Source organism: Eleutherodactylus coqui, chromosome 2, assembly GCF_035609145.1.
Source record: "Eleutherodactylus coqui strain aEleCoq1 chromosome 2, aEleCoq1.hap1, whole genome shotgun sequence".
Classification (NCBI taxonomy): domain Eukaryota; kingdom Metazoa; phylum Chordata; class Amphibia; order Anura; family Eleutherodactylidae; genus Eleutherodactylus; species Eleutherodactylus coqui.
This window is the reverse complement of record NC_089838.1, coordinates 125,909,638-125,937,538: the sequence shown is the minus strand read 5'-3', so window position 1 is coordinate 125,937,538 and position 27,901 is coordinate 125,909,638. Positions and strand designations below refer to the sequence as shown.

At 40.1% G+C, this 27,901-nt stretch overlaps 1 protein-coding gene across 1 annotated transcript; it reads right to left on the bottom strand.

Annotated features, from left to right (window-relative positions):
- Positions 1 to 1,541: 1,541 nt before the first annotated feature.
- NTS (neurotensin) lies at positions 1,542 to 27,901 on the bottom strand. The gene is made up of 4 exons (XM_066589863.1): positions 27,743 to 27,901; positions 24,838 to 24,899; positions 8,054 to 8,278; positions 1,542 to 2,043 (listed from the first exon to the last, which is right to left on the bottom strand). Exons 1-4 carry the CDS (start codon positions 27,813 to 27,815, stop codon positions 1,894 to 1,896), a joined length of 510 nt encoding a protein of 169 aa, XP_066445960.1. The 5' UTR covers positions 27,816 to 27,901; the 3' UTR covers positions 1,542 to 1,893.

Genomic DNA, 27,901 nt, shown 5'->3' with positions numbered 1-27,901 from the left:
ACGAACACCACACGATGTTCGGATGTTCGGGTTACTTTAACTTTCTTCCCTGAGAAATCATTTCTATATGCGCTCAATGGGGCCGGCGGCAGCAGCGCCAACCCCATTGAGAACATATAGAAGACAAATCCTTCTTCTCTGCCACAGCTGTAACAGCTGTGACAGAGAAGAACGATGTTTGCCCATTGAATTCAATGGAACCAGCAATACAGCCGACTCCACTGAATGCAATGGGCTGCCGGCGATCGCGGGATGAATTGTCGGAAAGGGGTTAAATATATAAGCCCTTTCCTGCAATTCATCCAGAAATGTGTAAAAATAAAAAATATATATATACTCACCTGGTGCCGGCAGACGGAGTTCAGCGCGGCAGGCTGCAGTTCTCCTGAACTGCTCTGAACAGCTGTGAGTAATATTCAGCAGCCGGGGATTTAAAATCCCCGCCTGCTGAATAAGATGCCTCTGAATGGTCACAGCCTGACCAATCAGAGGCCAGCCCTCACTCACACCCATTCATGAATTCATGAATGGGTGTGAGTGAGGGCTGGCCTCTGATTGGTCAGGCTGTGACCATTCAGAGGCATCTTATTCAGCAGGCGGGGATTTTAAATCCCCGGCTGCTGAATACTACTCACAGCTGTTCAGAGCAGTTCAGGAGAACTGCAGCCTGCCGCGCTGAACTCCGTCTGCCGGCACCAGGTGAGTATATATATATTTTTTATTTTTACACATTTCTGGATGAATTGCAGGAAAGGGCTTATATATTTAACCCCTTTCCGACAATTCATCCCGCGATCGCCGGCAGCCCATTGCATTCAGTGGAGTCGGCTGTATTGACGGCTCCATTGAATTCAATGGGCTAACATCGTTCTTCTCTGCCACAGCTGTTACAGCTGTGGCAGAGGAGAACTTGCTGTGTCGTTCCCATCATTTTCTTGAATTGCCAAGATTTTCACACATGAAAACCTTAGCGAGCATCGGCGAAATACAAAAATGTTCCGGTCGCCCATTGACTTCAATGGGGTTCGTTATTCGAAACGAACACCCGAACATCGCGGGAAGTTCGTTTCGAATAACGCGAACCCGAACATTTTGGTGTTCGCTCATCTTTACTAAGGAACACCCACAGTCTTATCAAGATCAGCTTTGGTACTCAATTTATTGTGTACTTGTATTGGCGTGAAAACCCGGCCGATATACACACATCTGAACGAGCCCTGATACTGTATTAGTTATGTGAGGATGGTATCTATTAAAAACTCTTTAATTATTTGACCCGCTATTGAGGATAGCACTGGCATATAATGTGAACCTTTTTTTTAAGCCACATTTGCTAAATACTTCTCCCTTTTTAGCCAACATAGCTCATCCGATTGCTTATTAATCTTATATCTAAGCAAAAGAATACATAAAATAAAAAAAAATAAGTAAAAAATAAAAAGTTTTTATATATTCCTATAAGTTTATTGCCATTCTAGATGAGAAACGTTTTAATACAGTAACAGTTTTTTAAATAGTTTTTTAAATGTTTATTTACCAGGACTAAATCTGATGAGTATTAGATCTTCTAATTCATATATGCAATTTCCTCAAAATACCGGTACTTCTCTGCAATAGTCCAATATTGTGACCATTAGGAGGCAGTATTGCTTCTGATTCACTTTATGGATGAACACAATGCAGATAAATGGTATTTATTTTCAAAATGTAAAAGTCCAAATAATTTTATGTATATAAAAATCACATGTAACAAACAACACATTTACTTTATATTAATGACAATCGATTTCCAATTTATTTATGGCACAAATATACCTTTAATTGTAAGTAAAATAAACATAAATCACATTTACGTATAAATTAAACACATCTTAGTGAATCATATTGAATTTCTTAGTAATAAGAGCCCCTTTTCAGTATGTAGGGTCTTCTGGCTTTGCTTACAATAGCCTGTCTTTTTAAAATATAAGGAATTTTTCGCTTTACAATATCGTCATTTTCACTGTTTGAACTGCTTGATTCAAGGTAATCCCGTTGAGACAGCTGAAAAAATAAAAAAAGATCCCATTAAATTGACAAACCAAAAACCTCGTTTGTCTGATACATTATATTGCAAGTGATGTGGATGTCAGTGAGTATAATATATCATACAAGTAATCTTATAATTGGAGAAGTAGTGGGTTCATCTTTATTTATATTTATATAGTAATATGCCTATATTGACAGTAGAATTTTTATACCATAAAATGGAAAATGGCAATTTACAGACAGTTTCTTCTTTTGGAAGGTTAGCTAGTTATGTACTTTCTCAAAAGAGAATTATCTGAGGTTTCATTAGCTTCTAGCTGAGACTACTAGAAATGAGTCAGCATTCCAATCACGTTGTACTATGTCAAACCATATAGCTAAGCAAATGCATGCTCTATGTTGATGAGGTCCAATATGCTAAAACAGATTTGTCCATGAGTCGATTAACCCCTTTAGGGGCACGTCCGGAAAATCTCCGGGGCTTGCTGCACTGTCCATGCAGTTAAACTCCAGAAGATTTCTGTGGACAGCTCCAGTGCTGAAATGCTGGCCAGGACAAACAGTTATTGAGCCACTGTACACGTTTGTCACTTCGAATTACTTCAGGAAAATCTCCGGGGCTTGCTGCGCTGACATGGTAATAATAAACCTGCCACTGAAGGGGTTAAAGGGTTGTCTATGATGGGACAATCCTTTTAATAAACTTATGGAAAACTCTGTTTGGTATACAGTATGCAGTGCTCAGGTCAAACAGCTAATTGCCCCAGGAATTACTCCAAGTATCCCCAGCAAATAGTTAATCTTGTCGGGTATTTCCCTGTAGTGGCTACTGCAAGAGGAAATGTAGTACACTGACATGCAAAGAGTCATGGGATAGCAGTATGTAAATTGATCATAAAGTGGTGTTACCTCAGGCAACAGCTTTAGGATGCTCACATCTGTATAACTTGTGAGGCGTTCTCTTGTGACTGAGGTTGAACACTGGCCAGAAGGCTAATGGCAAGGCAATTATTGGAGTTTGAATGAGGCATGATAGTGGGTGCCAAATGGACAGGACATTCCACTTCCAAAGTTGTGCAGGCATTTAACATTCCTCGATCCATAGTGTCATGTATGTACCAGGAATACATAATCGAAGACATTACCAACCATTGTGGACAGCATAGTGGCCAATCAGGGATGCGTAATAATCTCAAATACCGGCATCTGGCTGAAAATGTCTGTGCAAACAGACAAGCAACACTGGTAGGAATCACATCTATATTCAATGGGATATGGGAGCATAAGACCCACCAGACTACCTCTGCTAACACCACAACACCAGAAATAGTGCCTTACATGATCTTTTGAGTTTGCTAACTGGACCTTACAGAACTAGAAACATGTGGCATTGTCTAATGAGTCACAGTGTCAACTGTTTTGGGCTATCTATAGGGCTTGTGTGTGACACAGACACCATGAACCCATGAACTGCAGCTGTCAAAAGCACTGTGCAGACTGGTGGTGATTCCATATTGGTGTGAGGTGTGTACTCATAGCATGGGTTGGGTCCATTGATCCACCTAAATATGTCCTTGACTGATGCCCACTACATTTCACTGCCTGGTGACTATTTGCAGCCCTTCCTGCACTTCATGCACCCTCCCAAGAGGAAGACCCAACTCTATAACTTTCATATGCCCTAGTAGGGTATATGAACAGGAGTTCTGTTCTTGACACGATCCGTTAAGTGTCTTTGTGTTGCACATTTAGCTCAATCACTAAACGGAATTAATGTGCAGAATGTTTGAATATAAATCCCTCTTACTGCAGACTCAATGGCCAAATGTTTCTTAATGAGCGATTATTGAAACAATATCACATCTCTGCAGTTGTATAATGGTACTTTGTAAATGTCTTCTTTTGGCATCACTATTTAAGCCATTTATTAATATGCTTACTTGCAAGATTCTAGCCAAGTAGCAGGATTTCCTTAAGAACAACATTTAAGACATCAAGAGGCTCAACATGACTTAGTTTGGAATTAGGGAATATAGATGAAGAGAAAGAATATAAGAAAAGTAGAATTAAAACCTGCATTTTCAGTCCTGCGATATGTAAGATTACAAAACAAGTTAGATAGCATACAGTTCTTTGCTGAAATACTAACAAACTCCCAGGAGGTTTAAGCATATGAAGGCTTATGTGGATAAGTTTAAATTTATGTTAAAAACAAAAAACAAACAAACAGTTCACACTTATAGACCATATCAATATGTGAACTCCTTCATGCTCTTCTTAAAGAGTAGCTACACTCTATTTAATTTTTTCCTAAAATGTACAGAATAGGCGATTATAAGCATTATGCAACATGTTATATAAGCCCATTTTGTACAGAACGGCTTCTCCTCACCCAGAGCCAGGGGACTGAGCAGCGTATGCTGGAGACTAATAAAAGCAGTGCTGGGACTGATCTTTGAAAATCAATAAAATATAAAGCAGGTTTTATTAACCCTTTCCAATCCACTTTCTGATGTCTTAAACATTATGATTTAAGGCTGTGCAGCTCCGTTGTTGGAAGACGTCCATCGGGGTTCTCTTACTGTATACTGCCAGCCTCTCTGCTGTCTGAGCCTATCCAACATGTCACTTCATGCAGTAGTGGCTTTAGCCAGCATATAGCGCCATAGTATAACAGCAGAAAAAGAGTAAACCCCCTAAGAAAACCAGGACACAAATTGGATTGGAAAGGGTTAATAAATGGGTATATGAAAACAGCTGTACCTACACTAGAGATAACAATGCAGGCACACCTGTAGCTTCTTGCTCAGCTATATCGTTATGGACATTTTACATGGGACAATTCAAAATTGTTCAAATTCTAGCGCTCCCGCAGGAATTTGAATGGTAATCATCTCATGTAAATTCATGCAGCGACTGAACAACTGAAAGATGCCAGTGATACTCGCTCCTACGTAACAGCCCAGGAGCAAGCATCACTGAGATGAGCTGTCGGGCATCATTTGCCAGATAGCTTGTCCCATATAAATGGACAATTAGGTAGCTGAAGACAGATTTTTCAGCACTGTCTTCACCTAGCTATATACAGATTGCAAAATATTACCTTGATTGTAATAACACCCTGCAAAGTAATGCAAACTGTAAACCGCCCCGATAGCACGGCACACCGTGATATCACACAGCATTAAGAGTCAAGCTAAAGCGGAATGGCCCATTTACATGTAACAATTGTCCCTCAAAATTCGTTCAAACAAACGAAAAAGTGAGCAATAATATTTATGCTTGGCTATCATACACTTTTTGTTTGCTTCTCGTTCGTCACCCAGTTACGGCCTGCATAAAAGTCATCGCTATTTCGCTCACTTTATAGGAATGGAAAGCACTTAACGAAAAGTGAGTGATGATCTGCTTGTCTAAACATTATGCTCGAGCTCGAACAACTAGCGGTGACGTCACTCGCTCGTGCGCTCGTTTAAAAAACAATTGTCCCATATGAAGGGGGCATAACCCATCTGTAGTTAGAGGAGTTTTGTACAAAAAATGTACAGAAGAGACTGATAAAAGCTACTGCAAAAATAATTAGAATCATCTTTTCTGAACATTTTAGACAAAACTATTTAAAGTGTGAATACTCTTGAAATTGGCCTAATATTCATAAAACACGTCATGAAAAACAGTGTTATTAGTGGTAACAATTAAATATATACAGTGGGTGTTATCATTTTGAAATAAAAATTGTTCGGACTCTGCAAAAAAAGTGTTTAACCAACCCTGCTTCTTCTCTAGTGCTCTCCTAGTCAGTGCAGAGGGGGAAGTTGCGTAACCAAAAAGGTTTTGGTAGATGAGAAGGGCTGTTGACATATTTCTTAAAGGGGTGGTCTCGCGAAACCAAGTGGGGTTATACACTTCCGTATGGCCATATTAATGCACTTTGTAATGTACATTGTGCATTAAATATGAGCCATACAGAAGTTATTCCACTTACCTGCTCCGTTGCTAGCGTCCTCGTCTCCATGGTTCCGTCTAAATTCGCTGGCAGCTTGCTTTTTTAGACGCGCTTGCGCAGTCCGGTCTTCTCCATTCAGCACGAGCCGTTTCAGTGTGCTCCCCGCTACAGCTCTTCTGCGCATGCGCAGACGAGCTGTCACTGCTCGGGAGCGCGCTGAAGCGGCCATTCTGCACCATCCTCTGTTAGAGGAAGGTGCAGAAACTGGAGCTGCCCAGCGGAGAAGCCCAGCCCAGCCCAGCAGCCCCGAGAAGCCTCCCAGGTAAGTGATGGGTCGGGGGGGGGGGGGGGCTGCCGCTGCGCCGGGCTGCGCCGGGAGGGGGGGCTGCCGCTGCGCCGGGGGGGCTGCCGCTGCGCCGGGGGAGCTGCCGCTGCGCCGGGGGAGCTAGCGCTAGGCCGGGGGGGCTGTCGCTGCGATGGGGGGGGCTGTCGCTAGGCCGGGGGGGCTGTCGCTGCGCCGGGGGAGCTAGCGCTAGGCCGGGGGGGCTGTCGCTGCGATGGGGGGGGCTGTCGCTAGGCCGGGGGGGCTGTCGCTGCGCCGGGGGAGCTAGCGCTAGGCCGGGGGGGCTGTCGCTAGGCCGGGGGAGCTAGCGCTAGGCCGGGGGGGCTGTCGCTAGGCCGGGGGAGCTAGCGCTAGGCCGGGGGGGCTGTCGCTGCGATGGGGGGGGCTGTCGCTAGGCCGGGGGGGCTGTCGCTGCGCCGGGGGAGCTAGCGCTAGGCCGGGGGGGCTGTCGCTGCGATGGGGGGGGCTGTCGCTAGGCCGGGGGGGCTGTCGCTGCGCCGGGGGAGCTAGCGCTAGGCCGGGGGGGCTGTCGCTGCGATGGGGGGGGGGGGGCTGTCGCTGCGCCGGGGGAGCTAGCGCTGGGGAGCCGGGGGCTAGCGCCGGTTACCTGCTGTCTGGTCGGCGGCTGCGGGGCGTCTGGTCGGCGGCTGCGATGCGTCCGGTTGCCATGGAGACACAGCTGGCGGCGTCTCGGGAGCGCGCACGTCGGGCTGCAGCGAGCGACGGGGAAAGAGCCGGCGGCCATCTTGAGGAAACTTTTATAACTTGCTGAAACGCTGGAACGGTAAGTACGAACCAGCTAGAAATGTCATTTACAGGGGGGCTTAGTAATGTGTGTTTAATGGGGGGGACTGGGCAAAAAAAAAAATTAACTGCTTCCTCGAGACATCTCCTTTAAGTCTTAGAGATGAATTCCTCTCAGACGACATTATTACATAATAAGTAACTTACTTTTGGAAATCAAGTACTATGTGTAATATGGAACTGTGCTATAGAACCTGGAGCAATATTCCCTTCAGATATAGAATTGGCTATAGCACTCTCACATAATAGTCTGCACTTTCTTTTACTTCAAACAAAGAAAGACGCTTACCATGCTTTCAGTCTTCTTCATGGTTTCTTTTGTACCTCCTTTCATATCTTCTGTTTATTAAAACATTTTTCTAAATTGCTATCTGACATTTTCAACCAAGTGTCACCCACTCTCTTAATGCCCAAGAGGCATATTTGTTAGAAGAACCCTCCAGTAATTCATTATTTCTCAGCAGACTACCATACTGAGTAGTGTGATATGGACACAGTAGACTATTTTCCAGCTTTCCATAAGAATGATCACATCTTATATTCTCATTTTTCTGACATTCGAATGCTAATACCATGATTATAAGATCTTCCTGTTTTTAAAATTAGGAAGATGATGGAAACCTGACAAACATAGTAACTGTAGTTCACGAGAGACAAGCAGTTGTATTGCATAATTATGGTTTTCTTCCTTTTCTAAGGATGTCTTAAGGGAAAGTCAGACCATACGAATCCTGAAAGATTTAGAAGTTAGTCTAACAAAGAGCTAAATAAGTGTCTTTGGTGTGAATTAAAGCATTCCTGTCAATCTTCTTCATTTCTCTCGATTCAAGAAAACTTATGCAAGAATTGTCTTAGCATATTTGCTGTTTAGTTTACATTTCTGTATAGTAATAATGATCTAAAATGCAGACAATTTACATATTGCACCATACCTCTGAATGTTGAAAGACCATGCTTTGGCAAATTTTCTGAAGTTGAAGTGCTGTCAACATTGCTTCCAGGTTAAATCCATCCAATGATGTTGGATACTGTTTTCTAACTGTTAGATCTTCTTCTCCAGTCTCCCCTGCTTCCTCTGTTTGGGTGTTGAAATTGTTTACAAGTTTGCATACATTGAGAAGAGTCATTTTCCAGTATGGAAGCCTTGCTTTATTCACCTAAAATTAAATATTTGCTAATTATTATGAGAAAAAATGGCTAATTTCTTAAACATAGGAAGTGGCTGAAACTAAACTTTAATTTTGCAGTGCCGATATACATGTGTGTGTCAACCCTTTGCAATCCAATTTGTATCCTGGTTTTCCTAGGGTGCTTACTCTTTTTCTGCCGTTATACAACGGCACTATCTGCTGGCTAAAGCCAGTACTGCATGAGGTGACACATTGGATAGTCTCTGACAGCAGAGAGGCTGGCAATATACAGTAAGAGAACCCCAACGGACGTCTTCAAACATCGGAGCTGTACAGTCTTAAATCATAATGTCTTTAGAGGTCAGACAGTGGATTGGAAAGGGTTAATGCTAATTACTTTCTGAAGGTTCACAGTGTATTTCAGCCATGCATATATGTTATGATAAGAGGATAATTGTCTCTTTTAACCACATCCAAGTAAAAATTGAATCTCTGTTATCTAAACCAAATTTGTATTCTTCTACAGTCTCGGGTACTTAGCTTTTCTTTAATTTCATACATTTTGTATTGGAATTAATAGAACTAGAATAGATATCATTTTGTGAATTTGATGGAAAACAAAAACAATATTAAACGTATTGGTTAATTTCTCGGCCATAACAAATTGATTGGTATTCTTTATTTTACTCATTCAGGGCATAATAGGGCTCTTATATGGTTTTGTGCATTGTATATGTAAATGATACATGCATTACATAATTTAGTACAATTTGTTTACATGATCTATACTATACAGCAGGGTTTCTCAAACTCTTCAGCCTTGAAGCACCCCCTGGGAATTTTTTTTTACTTCCAGGCACCCCTACCAAAACGAGTGTGTGCAGTGGCCTTGGGTAGGCATGTAGCTTATCATGATGTATAATTTTACCTCCGTTATTCCAGGGGCCTCAATAGTAATAGCATCCTCTTTCAGTGGGCCCAGTAGTAACAGTGCCCCTCTCAGCAGCCCTAGTAGTAATAATGCCCCCCTTTTATGCCCTCATCAGGAATAATTCTCCACCTCATAGCCCAATCATTAAAAATGCTCCCTTTCTGGCTCTTCGATTAATAATGCTCTCCTTGTTTCCCCATTATTAAAAATGTTGCCCCGTCATTAATAATGCTGCCTTTTGTTCCCCCTGTCAGTAATAATGATCCCCCTTATGGTCCCATCATTAATAGTGCTCCTTCTTGTTGCCCCCATCAGTAATAATGCTGCCCCTTGTAGCCCCTCATCAGTAAAAACATTCCCCCTTGTTGTCCCCATCAGCAATAATGCTCCCACAGTCCCTCTTCTGCTGTATAATTAAAAAAAACAATATACTCACCTCCTTTGCTGTCTAAGCTGCTCTGCTCCAGTGGTCTTTCTTACACTTCAGTCCTTCCTGACTCCTGGGTTGCATGGCCACATACTACATGACCGCACAATTGGAAAGTCAGGCAAGACCAGACCAGAGGAAAAGTGAAGGAGGTGAGTATACTGTTTTGTATTTTTTCTTATTTTATAGCCTCATCCAGTCCCCTCCTAAACTGGAGGCTTAGAGGAATGACTATAGCAGCCACTAGTGCAGTGGCAGTTGCGAGAAGTCCCAGGATGTGACCAGCCCACTGGGATTCTTCCCGGTGGACTGAACGGCCAATCTGCCCTGGTGATGTGCATCCCTGGCAAGCTCTTACAGCATACCAGGCTGCTTCGGCACCCCGGTTGAGAAGCACTGCTATACACTATATCATACTATGCTATTTTATAAGCTTGGATGCCACAAACAACCAATGTACAGTGATGGAGCATATGAAAATACCGTTATGTCTTAAAAGGACAAATATACACACTGAGTATAAAGTGTAAAAAGACACAAATATACAGGGAATAAGATGAAACAAAATAATAAGTAAATCACCAATGAAGTGGACGCTGAACCAATGGAGAGTTTTTTAGAACAATAAGTATGAAACATTTCTCTTGGGTCTGGAGTGTGTCAAATCAGTACCTAAATGGGAACTAAACCTTCTTTTATAATCTAGATGCTTGAAACCACTACAAAGTGTTCTGGTTAAGAAATATGGCATAAGCAAATATTCCTATACACTAATGTGCAACAGCATTCTGCAAGTGTCAAGAAAAGTGCCAAAACTGAATATATGAATTTTGAATTACAGTATTGCTATATTTGTAATGCATATAAATATGAGTTTCTTGATCAAATTGTGAGAGCCCAGAAAGTAGACTTCTTCAGATGGGGCCCTTAACTAACAGACTTACCTTGACTAGTCTCCTGGTTACATCCGTGTTCACATGCTCAGGTACTGCGCCTTGGTCTCACGTAACACCAGCAGGCACTCTGCTGAGGCTATTTCTGTAAGTAAAAACTTGGGGACCCCACAGCAAAGACGAGATCCAACTTAGGGGGCTGAAGGATGACTACTAGAGTACCCAGGTACTGCTTCCAGATCCAGCCCTAAGCCAAAACACTCAGTGACAGAACAGGTCCACAATCAACTCAGTGATAATGTGTTCTCTTGCAGCACAATACATAGGAGCATCACCTCTTAGGTGATCAAGTCTCATGAGGAGCTGAAACTAGTCCTCTGGACCTGTGATTTTTATATGCACAGATTACAATAAAAGGAGTTTTTATTCACGGCACTTCAAGTTCCCATCTGTTTGATTCTGCTTTACGTATAAATACCACCGGATCGAGTGGTTAATGAAGTATGTGAGTATAGTCCTACATGTGAAATATATGCTGCAAGCTGAAGTGGATAAGACGAGGTGAGACTTTTTTTTGCTGTTCAGAGTGTGAAGTATCACTCACTAGCTTGTTCTGACTATGACATGTAGTTGATAATCTAATTGGAAGAAAAAATGTATTCAGCGCAGGTCCTTTTCAAGAACAGACATATGTAATGTTTTTAATATGTACAAATGTTATCCATCTTGCTAAAAAGTTCTTCTTGAAAAGCAATGTGGCAATTATCTATATTGCTCATGCACACTGCCCAGTAATCAAACATGAAGGATATTTGCTAGCTTAAAGATCTTGATTAAACTAAGATATAAAAACGGTTAAAGAGCCACTCCAGTGAAAACACATTTTTACATCCCTGCACCCCTCACCTGATTGCCTATCACACTCTGGAGGTCTCCTATGTATATTGCAGTAATTTCCATGTAGTGCAGGCTCCTGTCTGATGCTTATCGGACACCATGTTGATTCTGATATTTCTGCTTTTACTTTCACTATTCTGTTCCATCTATCCATGTATCCCCTGATACATCAGCACAACATCCTATGAGCAGCTATAGACTGTACTATTTCTGCTTCAGGGAAATATTGCCATTACCTTCTGTATTCATCTAAATAGGCTACAGACCATAAATATACAGTCAGAAGGATGAGCTGTGATCTCCGCTATTATAACTGTGGCAAGAGTTTTTGTGCTAATTTGAGTTGGTCAGAATAAGATCACATGACTTCAGGAATATCAGATACAAAGGAATAACTAAGCAAGGTAACACTAGCTTATTTTATATATATAAGCTATATATATATATATATAGCTTATTTTATATATATATATATATATATATATATATATATATATATACATATTGGGTCACTACTTATGTGATGAATAAAAAATAAATCACCGAAGCGGCCCATTTTTAAAATAAAACGGGCAACATCCAGCTTGTTTAGTCTATTATTACCCTGGTAATAAATGCTGTGAGAGATATCTTACAGCCGTTTCTTTTGAACATCCTGTAATAGCTTAACTTTAGAGATGAACGAACCTACTCGTTTCGAGTAATTACTCGATCGAGCACCGCGATTTTCGAGTACTTCCGTACTCGGGTGAAAAGATTCGGGGGGCGCTGGGGGTCGGGGGGAGGCGTGGCGGAGCGGGGGTAGCAGCGGGGAACAGGGGAGAGCCCTCTCTCTCTCCCTCTCCCCCCCACTCCCCGCTGCAACCCCCCCACTCACCCACGGCACCCCCCGAATCTTTTCGCCCGAGTACGGAAGTACTCGAAAATCGCTGCGCTCGGGCGAAAAAGGGGCCTGGCCGAGTACGCCCGCTCATCTCTACTTAACTTTTATTTCCTAAAAGCAGCACTCCCTAAAATTGTTCCGCATTCCATTTTGCCACTTGATAGCACATTGTTCTAGTTTCTTCTTCCAGTAATTGAGTTTTCAGTGTCTCTAAGAAACAATTGATAACTGGTATAGACTGACATATGTGATAACTGGTGGTTGATAACAGCTTCCTCTAAGTTTTAGTACCACTGATCAATATTAGAATGAGTAAATGGTGCCCATGTTGACACTGAACATCTGTCTGCTTTCAATGGTCAATTTCTACAACGGGGCATGATATTTCATTTGGGTATGGACAGGAAACTCTAGAAGCATTATTTTATCTTAATGACTTATGTAATTGTGCAGATAAGATATATAACATACTGCTCATCCAATAGAGCAGGAATAGTGCCTTTAAGTGGTTGCAAACACACAAAAAAAAATCTGTTCAAGAAATTAATCAAGAAGCCCTTGTATATAATATGCATGGGAACTACTTTCATGCCCTTGTAAAAAATAGCGGGTTTTACATTCTGGTTTATCAGCTCCCTGTGTCCTATGACAGCTCCATATGCGTAGCTCTGTTCCTAAATGTAGAATAAAACAGCAGCCATTTATAGTCTAATATAGGGCTGCTGCACCGTTTCGAGCCCAAGGGCAGAGTTGTGATTTTGAAGCACTCCCAATGACCACAACAAGCCTTAACGAGGTATTACCATGTGAGATATTTATGACACATCAGAAGTATATGCCATAAAACTCTGATATGAGCAGGTTACGCTTCCAGGACTGCTACCTATTCCCTTCTACCCTAATCAACTCTCCAGAGGAACAAAGGCCCTTTCAAGGAATGCATGATTTGTAGATAATGGGTGTTGTGATAATAGCCTAGCATTTCACAATTGCCATAAACTACAATAAAGAAATCTGCATGCATAGATGTCCAACAATAACGCTTACGTTTTTCTGGAGTCCCACACAGGAGTTGAATAACTCTATTTTCCTGATATATGGGGGATCTGGGATGGCTCCACAGTGCAGCATTAGCACTTGTCCGCCGCTGCTCATGAGCTGTGTGCCACTCCTCTTCTTGCTAACATGGATATTACATGTGAGCAGCCACCACCCACAGACAAGCATTTCTGTGCCCGGATGGTTGGGGTGGCTCAGAATCCTACAACAGCAGGTCACTTGGGACCCAGGGTAACAGATTATGCACCCTTGTCTAGCAAAAAGTGTCTGTAGGATCGGAAGCTGCTGAGTTACAGTTTAGGCAACCAATCGGCAGCCTGAATATCCAGCCTTTCTCTGTATAGGTGAAGTAGTGAAACATTTTCAGACTCCTCCCACATACACAGATGCATTGTCACTACCAAATCTGGGTCAATACGAAATCTTGGAGTCTTCAAAAAGCTGGCATGGTCATTTAGTATTGTATTCTCTTTTCTTTTTAAGACTTGCACCATTATTAAGCTATTCAGTAACTCCAAATTTTAAAACAATAAAGGAGTTGGCATAGAGATCAGTTTGGGGAGTTTAGGTTTAAAGAGTACCTGTGTTTTCTCCGTCGGCTGTTTTTGGAGACAAAAATGGCCAACGGATCGGAGCTCTCAATAGTGCTATATGGGGTTGTCTTCAGCTGCTGGAAGGAGCCAAAAATGGCCGATGGAGCAGGAACACTCTGAAGTGAAAGTGCAAGTACTCTTTAAGGAAATAGAAATTATGATTTTCTAGCAGGGCTTTAAAGATAAAATACCTACATTTTTAGTCTTCTAGTGTCTAGAGATGACAACTTCGATTTTGATTGTTGTTGCATTTTTTAAGGGCCTTTTCCTATTATAAATGTATAACAGGCTTAGAAAAAAAACTTCATTTAGCAATGAATTAATTAGGATGTTTTCAGATCTTTGTCTCTCATTGTCTCAATACCTTTATGTATTGTAAAGGAATATCGTTCTTTTGTTATAAGAAGCGGTGACAGTGAGTAGTTTACAGCTGGTCTGAAGAAAAAAATGTTCCATGTGCTGTATAGGTAAGATAAGGGAACAATGGACAATGCTGGAGTGGAGAGACTGATAGGTACTGTGTCTGCGTGTACAGTGCCATCTGCATACCTACATAAACATAGTAATATGTGGTAAAAGCTATTTGTCTTATAATGACATCATTTGAAACTCCTTTATTCAATATGTCCTTTTATTTAATTGTAGCAGAATTTCTCTACATCTTCAGTCTCTAGTGTATAGAAATGCATTTTACTGCAGTTTAGTAAAGATTCAAAAGATTGCAAGCATTCATCGCAATTGCTTAGTATAAGAAATGTAACATGGAAATAGTTGTCTTCTGAATTATTCATTTACATAGGGCCTACATATTCTGCAAAACTGTACAGAGTTTGTCATTATTCACATCGGTCCATGTCCCCATTGAGCTCAACTATTCCAAACTAAGCTTTCTGTATGTTTATGATGTGTGGAAAGAAACCAAAGTACCTGGAGAAACTCATGCATTCCTTCAAGTCAATGTCTGACCTTTTAACAGGCCTTGTAAAAAATGATTGGGTATATAAGCCCAAACCAGAGTCTTCTCCAGAAGGAAAAGATAACCATGTACAGACAGCCTGTTTCGGCAAAATCTCCAAAACAAGCTGTCTGGCCATGGTTACCTTTTTCTTCAGGAGAAGACTCTGGTTTTGGTTTAAACTCCCAATCATTTTTTACAAGGCCTGTTAAAAGATCAGATATTGACTTGTAGGAATGCTACTTTCGAATAGGTCATGCTGTAGAGACATTGCTCTATCTTTCTATTTCCCGGAAATATCTAGATTATTTGCTCGGACCCTTCACTTCAATAATATTATCAGAAGACTGCAGTTTCCCAACAGTTCTCGGTTTTGGGCCATTTCTACACAATGTGGAATCTGCTTATTGCTTTTTTTTTATCCTTTTCTATCCAACAGGAAATAGAAAAGATATGACAATGGAAAAGTATTTGCAATGCATAACAGAGACATGACGCAAAATGTGAGGAGGAATACAACCCAGGAAACACAATGCTGTAATCAGGCTAACTTGTAGACTGAGAAGAAGGGTAGACCTAGGATTCCATGATACAGTATGTCACATCTAACAAATATTTCCTGGTCTTGAATGAACAGATATTGACAGGTTTGGAAGCATGTAGATTGACTTGGGAAGAAAATATTACACACCTATTACACATGTAGATTCAAGAATAACGCAGCATTTTTAGTTTCATGTAGTATAGCTTAACATGGCTAATCCTAAATATTTGCAATTGCCTTTTGTGCTGAAAAAGCAGTACTGACCTCAAAGGGTCTCACTTACTTCTAGTTTGTTGTCCACTGCCTGTTGTCATGTAAAATGTGTCTGTTCTAACAGAGATACCAGAATGAATTACAGGAAGGGGGGGATCTTTGTTTGCTGCTGTTTTTAACTGCCCACAGAAGCCTATGGAGAGGGGAGGGGAAGGAGGAGGGAGACAGAGTCAGAGAGGCACACTGCTGCTGCAGTTATTAAGCGTTTGCTGTTTACTCTCTCCCAGCTATTATTTTCCCAGCTACACTGCTCAGTACTGCTGTATAATGCTCTCTATGCTGCTGTTACTTATACACGTGTGCTGCAGAGAGGCAGAGAAGAACATATTCTACTCTCCTATGTGTGCTTTGTACTTGCTCTGTGCTATGTGTAGCAGAAAGTCTACACCCACCAACCAGTTCAGGGAAGACTGACAATTAGAGATGGAGCCTTGAGGGGGGAAAATGATGAAATATGCAAGATACAATTCATATAATGGTCAGAAATATTGCTGATCATCCTGTATAAACACATAAAAACTTATTTCGAAAAGTCATCTGAAAATAGGATTACGCTTTAAATATTTTTTTCATATCTATTCCTTGATTTTCTATTCCACTGATTTTTGCAATGTCTTGTGATTGATACCACCTGTGGTACCCTGATTTTTTCAGAAAGTAGTATTAGTTCTGGTCACTTTATATTTATTACCTGCCGGCACTGACACTGCTTTATTTGAAACTGAATCTCCAATACTTTAATCTGCTAAGTATTATTTTCTCTCATCCGTCTTTGTCTATTATATCATTTCAGACCCTGATTTAATGAAGTGATATGTCCATTATGGTGAACAGTAATCAAAGCTGCTTTAAAATTTAGGTGGATATTTAATTCATCTGCCCATCAACTGGATTTGAAGTAAAAACCTTGGCAATATAAAACTACCTGATGACCTAATTAAAAGAAGTTGCATATTTTAGGCAGTGTATCTCCAACACTTTCTATCAATTTACTGTTCATCTTTGCTGAGATTTGTCTCATGAACATTTAAAATTCTGCCATATGCTGTAGGTAAGCAGCTATCATATTAGTAGCAGCACTTTCTGACAGCGAGACAGTTAAAAGTTTCTTGCTAATGAGCATCTGACAGAATTTCCAATGCCATAAGGTAAATTTGATTGAAAATAAACTTTTCCTAAAACTAGGTGGATATCATCCTGAATGCCAAGAGAGCAAAATATACCTTGGTAGCAGTCAAGCCAATTCATTGTTTACATCAACTCACACTAGAAAAAGATCATGTTTTGTGTAGCGAGTGTTAGTGAGCTCTTAACGGGGTTTCGTCATTAAAAATAAAAAAAATCCTGCAGGAAGAAGAAAGCCCATGCATAACAGGAAGGAGAGGATCCAGCCAGCTTGTTTGATTGGTGAGTAGAAGATGTGGAAAGTAGACTGCTTGGGGAGGAATATGTGAGTAAAGAAATTTATTTTTTTAATGACAAAACCCCTTTAAATATGGTCATTCCATTGCATATCAACCAATATGATACCAAGTCTAAAATAATAATTATAAGTGCCTTATATAAGTAGGACTATTAACTGAGCATCGTTGTATCCATCAGTCTATAAAAATGTGGTTATGAATGTTGATGACATATCACCATCGACTAAAGCCCAAAACATTTATTGAGGAAGTATGGCTGCTTGTCCCCAATACTGACAGCTGATAAATAATAACAACATATTTGTATACATAGATAGAACCAATGAGAGGGTCTAAAGGCATAGGTTAAAATCGTTTCCCTTCAAGTCCTGGTTAACATTACCACATGACTGGTTATTTTAGATTAGAGGCTGGATGTTAGTTAGAACCCTTCTCCATCCCATAAACTTGGGGTTGAATCACTGTATCATTTTTTGCTAGAATTGTAGGGGCGTTGCATCCCTGAGGCAAGATGAGCCTCCTGCCTCAAGTGGTGTATCCAGTAGGTAGAGGGGTTTGGTGCAGCATATAGGAGAAGACTTGCGGTAATGTGTCAATGATGACTGAATAAAGACCTGTGATGATATCACAAGAGGCAGAGCTTAGCAGTAAAGACTTGTGTGCTGGGCAGTGGGGTTGAAGGACCTGTAATGATGTCACGAGGGGCACAGCTCAACAGTTCCGGTCCTGTGATGATGGGAATTGGGTGAGATCAGTGGGAGGTAAAGAAAATTACCCCAGGGTCAGCCAAAGTAGCACAAGGAGCAGCTTCTCAGTAAGTCTGTCATGTGTGTACATTCTGTACCTTGTACATGGCATGGCAATTTTCTTTACCATGCATATAATAATAGTTTTAGGCGGGTGGGGGTGCTATTTTGCTGTTTGCCTAAGGCAGCAGAGAGGCTAGGCACACCCGTAATTGTAGGGATTGTGGACCAAGGGATCTCTCTACAATGACTCTGTAGCAGCCACATGAGCTGTTTTAATGACATATACAAGGGTCATGTAAAAAATATTGGCAACACCTACTATATTTGCAGTATAACAAACTCAGAGAAAACGTGGCATATAATTCAGAAATAGAGGCCATGAGTGTTATCTATGGTATTGTTCATACTGTTTCTGACAACTGGAAGGTGTCGCAACCCATCAAATGTCACCATCTCACTAAATACCACACCATAACACAATGTTTTCTTGACATGAGTAGATTTTTTTGTGAAAATTCAGATTTTTACATGACCCGTGTCTGGGATTTAGTAAAACTGCACAAGAAGAAACACCCTCTAGGGTGTATGAATATCAATAAAAATGCTTTACAGGTACAGAATATTGCTGTAAAGTTGTATATTGTTCTAAGGTAGTATTGATTGTCACTGAATAGTATAATTATGTAGTTAGTGAGTAAGTGAAGAAATCTGATTAAATGAATTGTAATTGAATAATAGAGCACCTTGACACTAAGATAATAAACAGTCACTAGAGTACAATCAAGGTAAATGACCTTCCATTAACCAAAAAATTGCATTATAGAAGAATTTTGGTGCTTTAAATTGATATATTCATAGTCATCAGTGTTAATATATCATCTGTCATAAGTATATTATCCATTATTATATAGTGATTTAATATCCACAGACTTACAAAGAAAACTGTAGTCATAAGTATCATCATATATCATCATTATACCAAATGAGGGTAAGAAGAGACAGGATTAACAGCAAACGACTGTGCAATATTACTACAGCAGCACTCAAATGGCTCAAAGCTGCCTTAATACCAAATGGAGTAAATGATAATATCATTATATTTTATAAGGCTCTAGACACTGATGTGTAGTACAGATCTAGCATGTTTAAAATTGAATTTTGTGGTATACTATGCTAATAACATAGCAAGCCTACCCAATTTGCATAGCCCAACAGTATGGGGCAATGGCTATGCAAATTGTGTAATGCACAGAAGTGTGCCAAATATTACTTTGGTACATGCTGCATCTGTAGCCATTATACATTAAAGAAGTTGTTCCACTACTACAACAACTTATGATCTATCCACAGGACAGGTCATAAATGTTTGTGTGAGGGAGATCCAATCAATGGGACCTCAACTTATAAGAACAGGGGTTTCAAGTCTCCCCATATATGTCTTTGGCTTTGGCTTTGTGTTCTTTTTGTGTTTCTATGGTAACGAATATTACATCACATGAAAGCCTTATGTGTCTAATATAGGTTTTCAAAATGTTTGTATTTGCAGCTTATGGCAACAGTGATCTAGGCACACGGAAAAACAAAATGGTGGAGTCTAAGGCGATATTCACAGCAAATGAGAGCAGAGGAGTGATAAAATTCTTGTTTCTGCAAGGAAAGTCTGCAAAGGATATTCATGGTGATATGTCGCAGACATTGGGGGATCAATGCCCTTCATATTCTACAGTTAAGAACTGGGTTGCCAAATTTAAAACGGGCCACTTCAGCACCAATGATGAGGAACGTCCTGGACGACCAAGAGAGGTTGTTGTTCCGGAGATCGTCGATGCTGTGCACAACCTCATACTGGAGAATCGGCCAATTTCAGCTAAAGGAATAGCAGACATCATGGGGATTTCTCGTGAAGGTGTTTGTGTCATTACCCATGAACATTTGAACATGAAGAAACTATCTGCAAAGTGGGTCCCCAAATGTTTGTCAACAGATCAGAAAAGCATGCGAGTGAAAACTTCCCGGTCCATTTGTCAGCGTTTCCGGACTGATAAGAACTTCCTGGATCGACTGGTCACTATGGATGAGACCTATTTGTATGACCCTGAAATCAAGGAACAGTCAGAAGAGTGGAGGCACAGTGGTTCTCCTCGCCCAAAGAAGTTCAGGGTACAAATATCAGCCACTAAGGTTATGGCGTCTGTGTTCTGGGATAAGGAGGGCGTGTTGCTAGTGGACTACCTTCAAAATGGTTCCACCATCAATGCAAGGTATTACATTGAACTTTTGGACCAATTGAAAGCCGCTCTGAAGGCCAAAAGGTGCGGCAAGCTGGCCAAAGGAATCTTGTTCCTGCAAGACGACGCCTCCGCTCACACTGCACAAGCGACCACGGCAAAACTGGTGGAGCTAGGTTTCCAGCTGGTTGACCACCCACCTTATTCATCAGATCTAGCTCCCTCCGACTATCATCTGTTTCCAAACCTGAAGAAACACCTCAAGGGTAACAAATTTCACACCATTTCTGATGCCATGGCTGCTACGGATGACTGGTTTGAGGCACAACCAAAATCCTTCTTTTTGCAAGGCTTACAGAACTTGGAATCCCGATGTAAGAAGTGTGTTGACATCAGAGGAGAGTATGTGAAATAAATCTAAAGTTTCATCTTCCAATCTCGTTTCTCGTTTCTTTCTGGGTAAAGCCAAAGACTTATCAGCAGCCCCTCGTAAATGCAGCAGTAGTCACATGTGTGTGCTAGCGCTCCATTGATCTATCCTTAAATGCTTAAAGTGATTTTTTGGGAATGCCACCAAATGGCTGCTGCCCATGTATTCTGTTGAAACATGTTCTAAAATGGGAGACTTCATGTGCAGACCAAAGAGGAAAAGGAGCAGTAGCAGGGTTGGGCCACAATTGAGCGCAGAGCTTAATGTGACTTTTCTGAACAGTATAGCATTAGACTCAACCCTGTCCCCTTCTCTCTCTGGTCTGCATATGGATTTTCCTGGGTTTTCACAAGCTGAAAAAGGTGAGTATAGTCTATTTTTTATTATATGCCAGACCTATCTGTTAGAGAATTTTTTTTTGTATAGTGACGAGACCCTTTTCGAAAATGCTTTTACAGATATACATGTTTTTTGTGTAATATATATGATATAATATCCCTCCTACTGTAGATTAGAAGAATATTAGAATGTGTTCATCTTTACCTTAGCCTGCTATGGTCAAAGGACTCCAATATTTCTCAAAACCAATCAATACAATATCATTGCATGCTAGAAAAATCCTTGACAGGTTCCACATCACAACCCATCCACTAGGTGGCCAAATATAGACAGATATATGATAGAAATCTCATGACAGAATACCTAAAAAAAATCATGTATGTTTTTTTTTTTTTAACCTGGTCATTAACATCAAGATATGTTGAGCCAAGAGGGAAGATACGGAAGGACACAGCTGTAAAAACATAAGGCTGCACACTGAAATCGTTCTACTATGTAATCAGTCTCCAAGGTGCTTTCTTTACAATGAATAGTGGGGAGGATATAATTCTTTATTTTATGCACCGCAGATGCTGCAGAACCTTTTTTTGAAGTGTAAGTCGAGTTTCCTTTCTACCATAGATATGAAAATCCCTTTGAAGAGCATATCATATATAATATAATAATACACATTACAGCTGCTAAACAGGTAGTTTACTTACATCAGGGGGAATATAGCTGCAGATAACAGGATGCAGAATGGAGCTGCCATACTCTGGGTCACGTGATATACTAATGGCCAACAGAGCACAGGCGCATTAAGCCCAAGAAGTCAGCATAGTCCATTAAACCAAGAAGGCATGCCTGCTGCTGGAGAGCAGGGAAAAACTGACTTTTCTCCAAAAATCTTATTCTTCTCCCCTCATTTGCATACTGGGCGGAAAAATTTCAAATGCAGATTATAAAGGTATCAGTGCACCTACATTGTTTAGCGCTGTTGCATTATCTGTGTCAGAACTACTACAACATTAACTCAGGACTTATTCACACCTCCATATTTGCACATTTTTGCATGCATATATTTTATATTTGATGTCAATGGATTCGTTCTTATGAGCGAGTTTTGCAAGTGCATTTCACATGCGTGGAAAGAAGTAGGACCTGCTCTATCTTTCCGCACTTTGCACAGCAAAGGTCCCAGCTACACAAAACTGTGAAAAAAAAGAACACATATGGACCTCATTAGGCTATCCACAGAAGGGGTGTGTTGTGCGCATGCGTGAACTAGCCCTGCATGCACAAAAGTACAATAGTATGCGCAGACACATGTGCAAACTCATCAACTTCTTTCATGTGTAAATACGTTGAGCTTTGGTGAGCATTTTTGCACATACGCTCCTATGAAGAAGCCCTTAGATTGCATTCTTAAAACCTGATGACAGGTCCTTTTTAAAGCGGAGCGAGCATTACATGTCAGTTCAATGACCGGGCTGAGTAAAAGAATGCATGCAAGAGAAATCATCAGGATGAGCCGAGCCGTGCGTGTGGAGCCCTGCTGGGGATAATCTCAGGGTCTGACACCAGAATGGAATATTCATACAAACATTATTCACAGACATGTAAATGGAAAGTTTCTGTTGACCTGCTTTACATTATTGTAATTCTTTATAATTGGTTACTACACTTCTCACCAGACAATACAATCTTGCATTTCAAGCTTCACCTGGTAGGGCTGAAGTCTACATAACAAGACTGTTGAGGAAGTATAATTGGCATTGGATAATAGATGGAGCACAGTTTTCGATGAATAAAAAAGCCCATAAGAATCATGGATGAACTCAAAGCAGGAGGGGATATGTATTATGGGATTTCTTTTTTATAAAGCAAGAAGCCATTCTAGAATTATTGTTATAGAGTGTAAAAGGAATCCTGGTTAACAAATGAGAAATTGTTAATAGGATCAATAAAAATAAAGCTATACCACAGCTGACCTATCTATCATACATGATTTTGCCATTTGGCACCAATCTAAGAGTCATTATAAAGCATTCTGGCAACCCAGTGTAATCCGGACTCAGAGAGAAATCACAATGTACAAGTTTTAGAGCTCCAAAAAGTTAAAGGGTTTTTTCCACTTAAATACTATTGATGACCTCTCATCGGGATAGGTCATCAATAGCCGGATCGGCTGCGGAGCATATTAGTGCATGAACCAGGGTTTGGTTTGTTTTTCTTTGACTATTCAAATGCAATACTATTGCGCACAAGTTTGAAAAAAAAGAAAAAAAACGTAACGGGAAGATAGGTCCCACCTATCTTTTCTTGCATGTAGTATTAACGCACGAGAATCCTGATAGTGAAAATGAAATATTGAAATCAATGGTTTTGTATCATTCCATTATGTGGTCATGAAAATCATGGCGGAAGAATGGGACTAAAGCCCGCTTATATGTTTAAGCCCTAAGGATGATTATGTGATAGCAGTGATGTAGTTGCTTATAGGAGAGAGCACATTGCTAAAAGTATGTTGTGTTAGATTAAGGACTTCTTCACGCCACCGTATTTGCGTATGTGGGGGTGTTTTGCGCACATATGTGAACATGCCCTGCGTGCACAAAAAGTACAGTACTATGCAGTGATACACCCACTAAGCTTCCTTGTTCACTGAGCAAATGTGTTGCGCTAAGGGGTGCGCTGAAGGATATGATCACATACGCTGATTTGGATGGTGAAATTTACTCATTGAATTGATTGAAATTCACAATGAAAATCCATTGATTTCTTGGCACAAATAGCACGTGCCGCAGAATAGAATATCCACAGCCTGTCTATTTTCCACTGCGGATGTTTCCCACTGTGAGGAAATTGGGGTTGTTAACAGAATTTCAGCGCACATTTCACAGCCAAGATCTGCAACAATTCTGCAGTGTGTGAGTTCACCCCAAAGGTAGCCTTCTTCTCTTGGCTCATAGAGATCTTTCATACAGGCTAGAATTAGGATGCAGGATGCACCACAAATCACGGTAAACTCTGCATCGAAACCCGCAGGCACCGGCGGTTTTTAATGAGGACTTGAAAATGGCTTAAAATACGCCTGAAATTCAGCATCAAAATCCACAGTTAGGGCTTATTCAGGTGACCAGCCGGAGGGCAACGAGGTTGGATGATGTACATTTGCGCGCAATGTCTGTGCATAGTACTGTCCTTTTTGCATGCGCAGGGCCAGTTCAAACATGTGCAGCACACCCTTTACGTGGATTAAGCCTTTGCAATCCAATTTTGGATTTAGGTTTTCCTAGGGGGGTTTCTCTTTCTGCCATTATACTATGGCGCCATCTGCTGGCTAGAGCCAGTACTGCAGTATTGGAGAAGCTGGAGAGGCCCCCGACAACAGAGCAGCCAGTCATATACAGTAAGAATACCCTGCCGGATGTCTTCTGACATCAGAGCTGTAGAGCCTTCAATCAGAATGTTGGAAGACGTCAGACAGTGGATTGGAAAGGGTTAAAAGGCCATTAGCCTGAGGTCCAGAAGTATTCTTTTTTACATGGTTTTTAGCAGTTTTTCACACATCCTCTTGCGTATTTACACCTCTCCCAAAGACTTCTATGGGAGCCATTTTCATTGCACAAAACGCAGAAAAATAGAGCAGGTCCTACTTTTTTTCCATTGTGCTAAATGTGCGCGCAAAACACGCTCACAAGAATGAACTTATTGAAATCAATGGGTTCTATTCTCTATGTTTAGCACGCGCATATTTTACGCTTGTAATAACATGCGCAAATACGGTTGTGCGGAGAAGTCTTTAGACATGTAGGTTTTGGTATGGAATTCCGTAGCTGTGGAAAAGTCCCATAGAGGCAACGCAGGTAATAGCTTCTTATAGAACTGTGTGGTCCCACAAGTTATTACAACCATTACAGCTACAGTTTGGGAAATGCTGTCGTTCATTACATGATCTCCTAAATAAGACGATACACACCTTTGATGAGTACATATTGCTGAGAACATCGGCTTCTAATGCTTGCATCTCCTCTTCAGAATCTATGGAACGGTAAAAAATAAATCAATATAATATGGTCTTTCTATTTACTGAGTGCTGTGATTTTAGCTGTTTTTGGGAACGCATGACTAATGTCTATACAACACACAAGTCTAAATGTTTGAACCCTGAAATGTATGATTACTAATAACACTGTACATTGAAACATCATCCAAAATAGTCCAAGCCGATAATATTCTGTGGATCTACAAGTACACAGATTCCAAACATCACATCTTAAATTTCTATTGAAACAGAAACAAGAAAACCAAAGTACTTCATCTTGATGAATACGATGGCACCACAAATGGGGCTATGTCAATCATCTAGGAATACTTAATGCAAAATTATCTGACATACTAAAGCATGAAATGGGTGTAAAAGTGAATGAAGTGTAATATAGATCACATGTAAAGTTCTTTTTATCACTGAAGGGTAATATCCATGAAACACGATTCAACTTTACAAATGCAATGTGTTAGTAATGTAATGCGTTAGTAATGTAATGTGTCCATGTGTCATGATGTGTTAGTGCAGGAGCCAACTGCAATATTTCTGATTAAAGATTAATGTGTATGAAGGAGCTACTAAAATGTTAATATTTATCTAATTTATGTGTCCATGTTATTATATATTAAGCAAAACTGCTACTGTATTGTTGCTACTTGTATGTTCTTTCAAACTCATTGATAATGTTTGTAGCTTAAACTAAAAGTATGTAAATATTCAAGTAGTAATTAGTTATCATATCTGAGAAGTCCATATGATTATATATATATATATATATATATATATATATATATATATATATATATATATATATATGTCTGTGTGGGTATATGTGCTTTCTCTGTGTGTATATGGTGTTATATGTGAGTGTATGTGTGTTTGGTACTGGTGCATTTATAAAGCAGTCAGCTCACATAAATCAATAGCTATCACTTACTTCTTCAATGGCTTTTATAAATTGGGCACAATAATGCAAATTACTATACATCTAGAAAACAAAATCAAAGCAATCTGTGCCCGACACAGTGCTAGAATACCATTACGCATCTATTCACGTGGATGAGCCCAGTTTCTTCTTTTCAGTATGCTATCAGTAAGCAGCATTATTTATTTTGGACCGAACACCCAATAGGTTAGCATATGAGCCTATTCTTATTCTATTTTACTGAATGCTCCTTGAAACCTAATTCGCATTACACAACTTAATTTACTATAGATCCATGTGCCTTACTGATTTCATAAATGGGCACAAAGCATTTTATCCAGACTGAGCTGGGAATATTAACCATGTTTCTGCCAGAGACGTAGAACAGTCCTGTAAAAACTGCCAAGTATTTGGCAGGCATATGCCTAAAGATTGCCCAATGATACCGTTTAGGCATATCTAAATCTTCATAATATCTCTAAGAGGTTGTTTTAGTCATTAATATCAACATATGGAACCTACTTAATCTATTTAAGCTCTGCTCACGTCGATGTTGGAGCCTCCATCCCGGACTCCATCATAGTTGCCAAAAAAAACAGCAGAGCTTGTGAAATATCAAACCCCATGATGGAACCCAATGGACCCCATTATAAGTCAATAGGGTCTATGGGGTGCCATTGGTAATCGTCCAGTGACAGATCTGTCACATCTTGAATGCCATATTTCAATTCATATATTGGAACAGAAAAATGGAATCCCTGAGGCAGGTGTGAACATAATCTGACTTGTATTCATGGAACAAGAACTACAAATCTCTATCCCTTTAATAGTATTATATAGATGAAATGTGATTATAGAAGCGCACGGGGTATAATGTACTGTATTAGAGGAAGATTGGGTTTCTTCTGTTTCTTAAGGCAAGGTCATATGAGCAACAGGGAGTATAACTATTAAATGACCAGCTATGACCTGTAGAACTGCTGTGCTGTGATGGGAAGGAGCATTTTTCATCTTCTTGTTGTTATGCCAAATAAGTATATCATCACTTCACAAAATTGCAATCTCTTGTCAGAAAATAGTCAGCACGACCTTGACATAAGACATTTCTTACTGTTTCGTAGACAAGTAAAAGATGAACACTTTCAGCTCTGAGTACCTCAAACTCTATTTGGCAGATTGTACTATTATTGATAAATTTAATGAATATGATGCCTCCGGCAAAGGAATCAGTTCTGCCCTACAAAGATGTATCCAAAAATGTACCATAGCCATTTACATTTCACTAATTGCTTATTCCTACCGTAAGGACAATACATAATCAAAACATTTATCCTTTGTCGGACATTTAAAGTGAAAAGTTCTGATTGTGTTTTAATAGTAGTGTGACCACTTCAAGTTGTTAAGTAGTTTATTTCCATTTCACACTGCAAGAAAACATATGACAGAAACTTCTGTCTCTGCTAATGCTTTCTCCTGGCAGCAATGAAAAGTGCTATGCATATGTGATCAAAAATGCAAATGAGACAGCTACAACAACAACTAGACCAATAGTAATAGAATGATCGCACAGAAAACACTATATATATATATATATATATATATATATATATATATATATATATATATATATATATATATATAGTAGAAAGAGAGTTGAATAAATAAGGAACAAAAGCAAGACAAAGTCCTATATCCACTATACAGTTAGCAGCCTTCAAAAACGTTAGGATGAATTTGTGTTGCATGTGCTTATAATCCTTCATAAGTAAAAAAAGAATCAATGAAATAACTGTACAGAAAAAAAATCATCCTGATATGTGACTCTTCAGAAACATGTAGAAGAACTGCATAACAAATGTCCTATTTCACCTCAACATAGTAACAAGCATAAGTAGCAAGGCAATACATTACCTGTGCACATCCCACAGCAGCTGAAAGCAAGGAGCATCAGACACACCATCTGAATTCTTAGTCCAGTCATCATGGATTAGTTTAGGAACTTAAGTCCATTCAATAGCAAAGAGGCAAGTGATACTATTGAATCTGCTCTCTCTTCTGTGCTGACTAGAC

Coding starts and splice junctions, on each gene's coding strand:
- NTS (XM_066589863.1), bottom strand. CDS start 27,815: ATGATGACTGGACTAAGAATTCAGATGGTGTGTCTGATGCTCCTTGCT. Junction 8,279..24,837: donor GCAATATGTACTCATCAAAG/GTGTGTATCGTC, acceptor ATTTAATTTTAG/GTGAATAAAGCAAGGCTTCC. Junction 2,044..8,053: donor TGGTCTTTCAACATTCAGAG/GTATGGTGCAAT, acceptor TTATTTTTTCAG/CTGTCTCAACGGGATTACCT.